Source organism: Pogonomyrmex barbatus, unplaced genomic scaffold (assembly GCF_055798465.1).
Source record: "Pogonomyrmex barbatus isolate J1 unplaced genomic scaffold, ASM5579846v1 scaffold2, whole genome shotgun sequence".
NCBI lineage: Eukaryota > Metazoa > Arthropoda > Insecta > Hymenoptera > Formicidae > Pogonomyrmex > Pogonomyrmex barbatus.
This window is the reverse complement of record NW_028297116.1, coordinates 22402459-22413636: the sequence shown is the minus strand read 5'-3', so window position 1 is coordinate 22413636 and position 11178 is coordinate 22402459. Positions and strand designations below refer to the sequence as shown.

General features: G+C 26.0%; 1 protein-coding gene across 3 annotated transcripts; it reads right to left on the bottom strand.

Moving 5' to 3' along the window:
- Positions 1 to 428: 428 nt before the first annotated feature.
- Positions 429 to 2868, bottom strand: Rfwd3 (ring finger and WD repeat domain 3). 3 transcript variants are annotated; one of them, XM_011643586.3, is made up of 3 exons: positions 2728 to 2868; positions 2156 to 2308; positions 429 to 2059 (listed from the first exon to the last, which is right to left on the bottom strand). In XM_011643586.3, the coding sequence occupies exons 1-3, from the start codon at positions 2735 to 2737 to the stop codon at positions 621 to 623; spliced, it is 1602 nt and encodes a 533-aa protein (XP_011641888.1). In that variant the 5' UTR covers positions 2738 to 2868; the 3' UTR covers positions 429 to 620. The 3 variants fall into 3 exon arrangements, with proteins under 3 accessions (XP_011641888.1, XP_088933006.1, XP_011641890.1); XM_089076880.1 differs by having other exon boundaries at positions 429 to 2056; XM_011643588.3 differs by having other exon boundaries at positions 429 to 2038.
- Between the last annotated feature and the right edge of the window lie 8310 nt (positions 2869 to 11178).

The window sequence follows — 11178 nt, the reverse complement described above, 5'->3', positions numbered from 1 at the left end:
ATTCTCGAAAATATAAAAATTTGATGACTCGTCATCTGCATTCGTATTTTTTTGAACTGTTATAAAAAATTTAATTTATAATCCAATCTTTTGAGAAAATATTTGGCAACTGTATTATACTTTTTGTACTACACATGTTTCATTTTAATCTTTATGTACATAACTCTTTAATACATACTCACGCAACATTATACATACAAATATCTTATTAAAAATTAATCATCCGTATTTTATAAAAAAAATTACATAAATCACTAAGCAAAGATGTAATATACAAGTTACAACGATATATAAATTTAAATAATTCTTAGATCGCTCTGAATAAATTGCTAATTTGAATAACTGTTTTGTTATGAAATTATGTCCAACCTACAACCTGTAGAATTCTACAAAAAAATAAGAACATACAGAAGAATAATAAATTATCGTAAATGAATATTTTAGATATTTATTTTTTTAAACATGTTTTTGTTAATCAAATTATAAATATATGATCACATCACAATATAGAAAAAAGAGTGTATAAGTCAGTCATATCATATATGGAGATACTGTCAAGAAATACTATTGTACTTGGCAGAGCATGTGCAAATAGCGAGGTATCTTTTTGTACTTTTATGTTAATAGTCCATTTTATATAGTCTAAGTTTTTTTGCAGAAAGAGTCGTTAAATATAAGGAATTGTTAAAATCAAATGAACATAAATCCATGATAGAATCTGATACTGGAAGGTTATGCAAGAGTTGGCCAGTTGTTACACTCCATAATGATATATTATTGTTCGATTCTATATGTGCTGCGACTAATGAATCATTTCTCGCGGATAAGTAATGTGGTCGAGATAGAACATGTTGAGAACTACCACCTTGGAACGTGTGCACAATGTTACATGTTACTTGATCTTCGTGACACGTTTTTTCGATTGTACATACTTTGTATTTCGCGAATTGTCCTTTATCATTAGGACGAGATGAGATAAGACAATGATGATGTTTTTTATCATAGCGTATTGAGGCAAAAGGACCTTCCAGAAACATCTGTTTGGGCAGATACGTTGCATCATTTATTTCGTACGCATTACATAGATAGAACCGGCATGCTATAAATCCACCTTTACAGATACCACTATTAGGATTCGGCGGGACTGTTGCCATTGATACAACTGGTGATTGATCATTACTCGTAAAGACATTAATAGCTTGTCCGGTTTGTCTAATATCAAATTGAGAGATCGTTCCATTTGGCGCGCCAGTTAGGAAAACATTCGGATTGTCACCTGCCCAGCAACAACTCCAAAGTGGAAGTTGCATCGGGTATGTGTGCATTACCACATTATTTTGAACATCCACAAGCTTTGCGCATTTATCAAAGCCGACCGTAAGAAGAATGTTTGGTTGCGTGAAATGGAAAGTCATATCTCTTATAGCTTGAGAGTGTAAGAAAGTAAATTGACGTAAAGTTTGATATTCGCAGTCCAGCTTCCTTATACCAAATCCATTAAATAATGAATTTGTTGACTTTTGGGAAAAAACTACGAGTTTATGCCAAGAATTATAATCTAGAACTCGGCCACCCTCCTTGATGTCTACACATCGTTCCAAATAAAATTTTTTATTGGTGAAACTTCGGCTAGCATCAATGTTCATTTTTGGATTTTGACTTTCTAGTTCAGCAATACGATTTTTCATGGAGGTTACTTGCTCCTCGTATACTTTTAAACGAACATTGGTATGAAATAAGTTCATCTGCAAACGATTCTTTTCATCTAATGCGTCATTCAAATCTTTTTTCAATTTATTATATTCGCTAGCGTCGACTGCTGTCAGTTCTTTTGCATATAGAGTCCTAATATGTTTTACATTAGCTTTAACATTGCATTGAGGACAGCGACGATTTGAACTGTCACAGGAATGTTGCAGCCATCTCAGAATGCAACTGTGTCCAAACAGATGTCCACAGCGTAAACAACACAAACGATGTTCACCTGAATCAGTCCATCGTTCCATGCATATGGGACATGTTTGACCAGTGTCCATCTCTGAGACATTCAAATTTACTGCTAAAGATTTAATATGATTTAGTTAAACAAATATATTTATGTACATCTGGAAAGTTTTATTTTTATGTTATATTCTATTACATGTACAATATATACCTTGTTCTGAGTTTCCAGTTGAAGCTGGACTCTCTTTGCTATTTTGAATATCATTGGAAACGATACATACATCTTCTTGTTGAAGCTCACCAGTTTGTTCTTCTATTTGTGCTTGTTCCTCTACTTGCATTTGTTCTTGTGCTGCATTTTCATCTATAACAATAAAATAATAACGTCAAATATTGGAGTCAAATAATGAAGTTAAAGTCTTTGTAAACATAACATTCAAGATGTTAAATTTTTAATAATCTTAATTAAAATCTTAAAATATTCTAATATCTTAAAAAACCATCTAATATTAAACATCTATAATTAATTTTTTACTATATAAATTACATAATTATTAATCACACAACACATTATCACAAGCTTCTATAATTACGTCTGCAAAAAAATATATATTGATGTTATATCGTTTTTTTGCAAAATACAATCATTTATGACTTTCTAATTAGATTGAATTATATTTTTAGATCTAAAGAAATAATTCTACTTCTACAAGAAAAACTTTTAAACGTTACAAAACATCATAAATTGTCATAATTTGCTAAATGCGATTGTTGTTTACTCACTGCTTTCCATAACCTTTACTTTTATCTCAACCGCTAACTGCAAAATTCTTTGAAGAATGCGTTTCGTTGCTCGTTTCTAATTAAATCAGGATAAAGGATTAATCATTTATTTTTCTTTCTTTTTGATCGTCAAAACATAATTTCACCGAAAAGCCGGTTGATTTATAAACACGATCACGGGTCCTTATTCTCGAAAAATATCGCATACGATATTTCACAGATGTCACTAGAATATCATACTTGGCGGACAATTTGTATTTTCGAATTTTTATAATTTAATTCATATGTAATAAATATCGTATATTTGATATCGAGTGAGTCAGACCATGCAAAAATGATTATCACATATGAAATTTAGGGTCTATCAATCTGCCATCATAATGATTTATTGAAATTATTGATCAAATTGTATCAGTGTTATGAATTTTGTTTGAAAATTCGGTGAACGGTATATCTATTAAATATTACAGATCGTATTTTTAGTTTTATATAATAATTTTTTTATGTTAGTGTATTAGATTGATACTGAAATGCTATTTTCATTACTTATTTTCTTAAAATTAGTTAAAGATGATTGTTCTACAATACATTTAAACAATTTTGGAAGTTAGTGTATTTTATTTGCAAAACTTTGTAGACAAAATTTTTTGTAATTATTCAATAGGATTTTCAAGGATTTTTATAATCATTCAATCAAGTTTAGTTACTATTCAATCAACTTAATAAACACTGATGAGCTGATGTATTTTTACAGATTTAATGGATTATGCAACATAATATAAATAATCTCATTAATTTAGAAGCAGTTCGTCTTCTTGAAGAAATTGAAATAAGAGTTATTGTAAGGCGATTATTCTTATGTAAGAAATGATTCTTTCGATTATCCAATAAGGACTTTATTCGATTATATTAATAAAAGAATTGCTGAAAATGTAATTAATATAGCGTCTCATGCAGCACAAATGTTCAAAATATATCACATATCCTGAAAATATCATCAATCAATATCTTTCGTATAGATTGTCGTTAGATTGTCGTGTATATAATATTGTACTAATAAAATAAATCCGTCTCGCTATAAAACCTATGAAACTATGTTTCATGATTTTACTTTCCATGCATCCAAGTTACATAATCGCTATACGTGAAAAATTTCACGTGAAATGTCGATGCGTGAAAAATGAAAAGTGAAAAGTGAAAAATAATAATAATCGGGAGGAATTAGAAGGATGAATTATAGAAGCAATTGCTTCTATTACTTCCGAGATAATCCGAAATGCTGGAAGAAATTTAATTAGACGGGCACAGCTTTGTATAGAATTGGGAAGAGGGCATTTTGAACATATGCTGTAATAAATTTTAAATAAATAATGTGTTAATAATTTTTGTGACAAATAAATGTTGTTTTGTTTTACATAAATTGTAATAAATATTAAATAAATGTTTTAATAAACTCAAATAAAGTCTCTTATGTCCAATAAATCTCGTTGTATCCAGTGAACAGAATATTTAAAATTGACGCATAAGATTATTTCAAGATATCTTTCAGAGTTTCTTTATGAGATGTCTTAAAAATGTTTCTTAAAGAATTCTTAAAGATATCTTAAAGTTATCTTATGCGTTTTTATTAATTTTAGACATTCTGTTCATTGGGTATAAGATATAAATGCATAATTTATTAAAAAGATAAAACTATTTTAACAGATTTATTAATAAATTTTACGTTTGTATCAACATATTTTTCACTAGTCAAGTCGTATAAAATCCATTTTAAGCAAAATGGAAATTTTATCCATTGAAAAACAATATATTAATCCAATGATATTAGGAAAACGTTTTTATTATACGACAGAGAGGTTGTTTATGATCAAATTTTGACATTTTATTATATGATTATGATTAAATACAATGCATAGGCAATGCAGTAAATATATTATTTACTTAATATTTTGTTTTTGGCCATATTTCTTATATAATGATATGTAAAACATAATAAGCAGAATTGGAAGTTCAATAAAGAAATATAAAGACAACAATGTCTATATAATAAAATATTGCGTTTGACAATATTTACCTGATTATGCCGCTTCGAAGAAACAAGCATATTATTTATGATATTTAATTAATGCTGCAACTATACGAATATGTCTGGAAAAACGAAATATATCATATAAAATAAAATAATATGACAAATATTTGTGATTACGAATGAAAAATATTTTAAAAAATATATTATTACTTGGGTTTGATGTATTTGAAAATATTTAATATAAAATTATATAGTAAATCATCGTTTGAATGCTGAATAAGAATAGAACAAACATATTCGCAATTATATTTTATTGTTGTATTATTAATAAACAATACTTATAAAAAGATTTTAATATTACTAGCTTCGAAAAAGTGAATGCAATATTAAAAATATTATTAGAGCAAGCCAGAATTTCCAATATCTTTAGACCCTTTGTTTTCAATATTTTGTCCAAGTTATTAAATATTTCATTATAATCAACATCACTCATCGATAGCCCATGTGTTCATTTCTTCCACCATGATAAAAGTTTATTACCCTAAGAAGTTTTAATACAGAGTTCTAACTTATATTTATATATATTTTATTCAAAAATACCAAACATTGCATATTATAAAAATATGACAATAAAAGCATGTTATAAAAATAATTACGTCTAATTTGTTAAATGCTGTTGTAATTTAAGTTTAGTCGCTTTTTTACATTTTCGGCGCTGCCGAGAACACAAGTCCATCTTGCAGCTTCTTGCATTAAAAGGAAAAAAGTATTATTTTCAAAGATATTATTTACTTTTGATGTAAGAGAACTTATAATCTGTTGATCGTCAAAACGGAGAGATTCTTATTGAGTTTGCACCACAAATAAATCCAACAAACGCATGTCTGGCATAATCTAGACGTTAAATAGTGTTATATAATTACATATTTATCCGAGTAATATTATTTATAATAAGTAATCATTTATATAATTTATATTAAATCAAAATTAGATTCAGTTCACTAAACAATTTATAAGAATAAGAATATATTCTAAATAGACAGATTTTAAAACAAGTAGTTTTGTAACGAAATTGTTTAGCTGTATCAAATAATATCAGTAGTATTCAAGAAATACAATTGCACATCTTATATATGTTATTTAAATGTAAATTTATCGCCTGTTTTTAGTGATGTATTATTACAGACATGAGAAAATACCTTATTGGCCATATATTCCAAATAACATGGTAACACCCTCATTGAACCACATATAAGACCACGTTGATGGATTAACTTTGGCAAATAATTTACCAACCACTTTACGTCCTATTAAACGCGATATTTCCATTTTTCGCTGAACAGGATCTATTATTTCATTATAGACAATATCTTTTTCTCTAAAATCATTCATAAGTAATGTCATTATGTATTATGCATATTACAACCATGTGCGTAGCACCATGCTTTATAAATAATATTATTTACTACTCATAATTCTTAGTTTTTTTGTAACTATTTTATCATAAAAGTATAGAAATTTATTTTTTTAATTATATATACTACCTGTGAAATACAAATTCAAATTTATCCATGCCATTTTTTAAACCTGCGATTACATAATGATTTCTTCTTATAATTTCTTCTTGCAATTTCCATGTATGCTTAATGATAATTTGTGACATTTTCAATTAGTTCAAATGCAAACGTTTGATTTTGTATTATCGGTTTTCTGCCCTACAATCTGAGATCAATTTTTTTGGAGGTAATATTTGAATAGTCATTAATATCGAGTAGCACAATCGCAATACGATAAGTGGGAATCTCAGGAGTAGTGCCGAAAAATGTTGCCATTTTATTGTTCTTATACTGGATTGTACGTACAAGTGGTAAATTCGTAAAAGGACGGTAATAGTTGTGATGCAACAATATAAATGGTAAAGTTAGCTTTTATTCTTAGCTCGTCCCAGCATGGAAATAAATGTCGCATTCCAGTAACAGAGTTATTCGTTGCGATAAGCCACCTAACATATTTAAATGATTGTATTAATTGCTATCTAACACAATAATGCTATCTAACACAATAAACCTAACACAATAAATTTTTAATTTGTATAGATATTGTATAAAGGAAATTATTGTAACATAAAAAGTTGAGAAGGAACAATATAACACACACTTTTATATTAATTGCTGTTATGATTAATATTCTTTTTTTTTTGCAATTTCAGAACATAATATTTAGAGTACAATATTTATTTTATAAACTACATAGCTGAATAAACGTAAACTGATATAAAGAAATTTTGTTCGTGTACAATGCGTAATTAATTTATTTAATATTTTGTTATAAATATTCTCTAAAAGAATAGTAAAGAATTTATTTTGTATAATTTTTTATAATTTTTATAATTTTTGCAGCGAATTTGTATTATCTAAGCAAATATTTTTGAATATAATCTAATATTAAGTTTCTTCCATATATTATAAGTTATATCATACCGCTGCTTCTTTTGCATTTAACGAATTTTCATTACATGTTATATAAAGTACGTATTATTAATTTTAAAAAACGTACTTAATCGATTCACTTTATAATTTAAATATTCTATGATGTTTATAAATTGTAATTATAATAAGTCTCTCTGTATATTCACTTGTCATATCCTTCCGTATTTTTATATGGGATTTTAACAATGCCTCCATCATCATTAGCTATGACACCAGTATATGCTGTGATCAAACTATATTTACCAGGTTGTAGAAGGTAGGAAAATTCCAAAATAACAATTTGTAATTTATTAATCTATGAAACCTTATGTGGTTTCATTTCACGTTTACCAGATATGGAAATTTCAATTAATGTTATATTAGTCATATTAAAGTTCACTGCATGCAAATTTGATATATTTTTATTAATGATAAATGTGTAATCACAGTTTCCATGGAAGATATCATTTTCTATATCAAACGCTATATAAAATGTATATTGTTTTGGTACTACATATTCATGCAAACGAGAATTAACTATAGTTCCATCATTAGTTTTATTATAGTTTAGATATTCTGTTTTTACATTTCCATCAATGTAATTAAAAAAAGCCGTGACATGATTAAATATTAGATTTCCATATAATAACACTTTTATTAATTCCATTGGCATTTATCTAGAAAAGAATGTTTAAAATTTAGACAAATATGTTTTTGATATAAAGCTTGTATCATTTCGATTCCTTAAAAGTCTCGAAAATAGCAAGAGTTTCTTATTGAAAGATTTACAGCCAAATAAAAATTTGTTCACCGCGGTTTTGACATGCATCACTATATTGCTGTTAAATATAAAATACTATATGTATGTATAAATATGTGTATAAATTTATAAATTGTAATTATATGTGCTAATAAATTTTTAAAATATTTATGTGCATAAAATATTATTAGTTTAAATTGTATTTATCGTTACAAAAAATTTATAGTGTACTCTTACAAAATCACAACCTTTTCGCTCTAACAGTTTGCTGAAAAATAAAACAAATTTGACAATAAACATTCATAATTATATGAGATCATAAGTGAAATAATAAGTAAAATAATAAGTAAGAAGTATGAAGTATAAATATATATATCGCTGATTGGCTTTAAACATATAATAATGATCGGTCAATCATGAAGATTATAATATTGAATTAAGTAATATTAAATTAAGTTGAATAATTTATTATTTTATTTTAAAATTAAATTTATACTGATGTAGTTAGTATGGTATAGGTATTTTAAATATTTTATAATATTTTTAGTTAAAAATTATATTTATCATTAGAAATTATTCATGATAGGCTTGAATTCTTAGAATCACGATCTTTCTGCTCCGACAGTTCACTGCCAAATGATAACTATGAGAGCAAATGTATGTGGTAAAGTGCTTTGGTATTTATAAAGGATATTAGTAACAAATAATATGAATAATATAAACACAACATATCTTTTATAAACTATATAAGACATAAACATATAATAATAACTGATCATAAAGATTACAATAATCTATTTCCATAAACACTTTTGAACACTACATTTTCTATTATTAATGTTTGATATTTGTATTATATATGTTTTCTATAATAATACATAATTGTGGCAATATATAATAATTAGAGTTTTATCAATTCCTCGAAAATGCTATAAATGCTATAAAAGATAATTTAAAAAAAAATTTGCATATTATTATAAATATAAAATTAATGATTTAAGAGAACTGAAAAGAAGCTTAAGTAGCATTGGCTACTAATAAAACTAAATAAAACTTTTAAATTTTCAATTCAAAAGGTTGATGACAATTCGTAATCGGTTGAAAAATTTAATATAAATTTCAAGAACTAGTCTCATGCTGATTGTGCCAGTATTTTACATAAAAAGCATAAAAAGAATAATGTCGCATTGGATTGGGCCGGCATTTAGCATCCGCATCTGAGATTATTAGAACTCAGAACTCACGGCTGAGTTATATTCCTAGTATTGTTTAATCAATAAAGCCATGTATATTCCAACGCTATTTCACACAAGCCTAGCTGCATGTGAATTTGACTTGACGAGTCATTACCATGTGTCTGATAATTATAAAAATTATGTAATTATGTAATTATGTAAAGCAAATACTGTAAAATACAATTAATAGTATTTATTATTAAACATAAATATTATAAAGACAGGCAATTTGAATTTGATTTTTCGACTGATATTCAATCTATATATGAGTTAGAAACAAATGATTCCAGAAAAATTAATGTAAAAGATATGATGGATCCCTTGGCTAAAAGAAAAGCAGTATTCTGTTCCTGAAGTTACAATAAATTATCTTAATGAGCGGAAAACAATTTTAATAGAAAATTTCGAGAAATGGACGGTATCATTGACATATACTTTTCCACCGAATATTAATTTCTTGAAATACTTCAGCGTCAAACTGGGTAAATGATCAATTAAAGCATACCTCTCTAATATTGAATTCTACATTCCGCTCAGAGCAGCTTATGCGCATTGCGCATGCACAAATATGTCGTGGCACATAATTAAATTCGACAAACATATTCTATTGTCTAAGAGATTTTGTGACAATTAAAAATATTTTATTTTACAATAGATTGGCTGCAGACAACAGCTTAATAAATTCATACATACTTAAAAAAAAAAATTATACACACAAAGCAGCAAGATAAATGCCAGATCTACTGATGAAATTGATTACCATAAATATTGAAGAAAATTCGTAAAACAAAGAGCAAAATGTATGTATAGTTTTATATTAAATAAATATTCCAAAAAATAATATCATAACAATATGATTTATTTCAACAACTTAAACATATTCGGTGTAAAATTGATTTTATATTGAAAAATTTGCTTGTATCGTTATTGTTTTAAAATCTGTGTTTAGTTTAGAAAATCATTGAATACTGGTCTTAGAGTCAGTTTTACAATCTTCGGTTAAATCTATTTTTATTATCTATTTTTATTATCTGTTTAAATCTATTTTTATTATCTTTGGCCGGTTAAATGTCAATAATAATTAATCAATTCTGGTATATTCCGCTTAATAACAAATGCGATCAATTCCAATGGAATAACCGGTCATTTAAGTAAACCGATCATCATTAAAGTTTAGTAAAAATTGTGAAACTGACCCGTAATAATCTGTAAAATATCTGTAAAATAAAAAATAAGATAAAAATAATTGACATACGTATCGCATGTTTGATAAAAAAACTTCAAAGTATTTTGAAGTAAGCCAAATATTCGACATTACATGAGATATTTAATTTTTCGTTTATATATTATGTAATCTATACTATATTTTATATATGCAACCTTTCTAATAATTACGCGAAAACATTTTTCATTTACATTCAATCACGATACGCAGTTTTATAATTTAACATAATTTTGTCACGGAAAATAACGAAGAAATTGCAAGTTAACTTTATACGTATAGGTGTCATTATAATTTGCTAGATTGAGCTTTAATTTGAAGGTAAAAATATGAAGGTAAAAATTAATATTTTTAAATAATATATTTTTTTATACAAAACATGTGATCAATCTAAAATTGTAAATGATTTTTTATGTCAACCTTTTTTGATATATGTTTATAAAAATTACTCAGTATTTATTCAAAGATGAATAATTTTTAGGTTTTATAATTTATAAATAATAGTAAATTTTATAAATAATAGTACGGAGATATTTTATTTTCGCATTGTGATAATAAAATATATATCATTTTATATATATATATATATATATATATGTGTTGATATTTGAAATTGCTTTTATTAAAACATTATTATTTTATGTACATAATATTAATAAATAAAAAAATATCTTAATAAAGACTTTAAATATAACATACAGTATATAATATATAAAATAAAATAACGTTTTCAAAAT

Excerpts from the sequence above, each read along its gene's own strand:
- Rfwd3 (XM_011643586.3), bottom strand. Across the intron at positions 2,060-2,155 it reads AACTGGAAACTCAGAACAAG|CAGTAAATTTGAATGTCTCA; the intron begins GTATATATTGTA and ends TTAAATCTTTAG.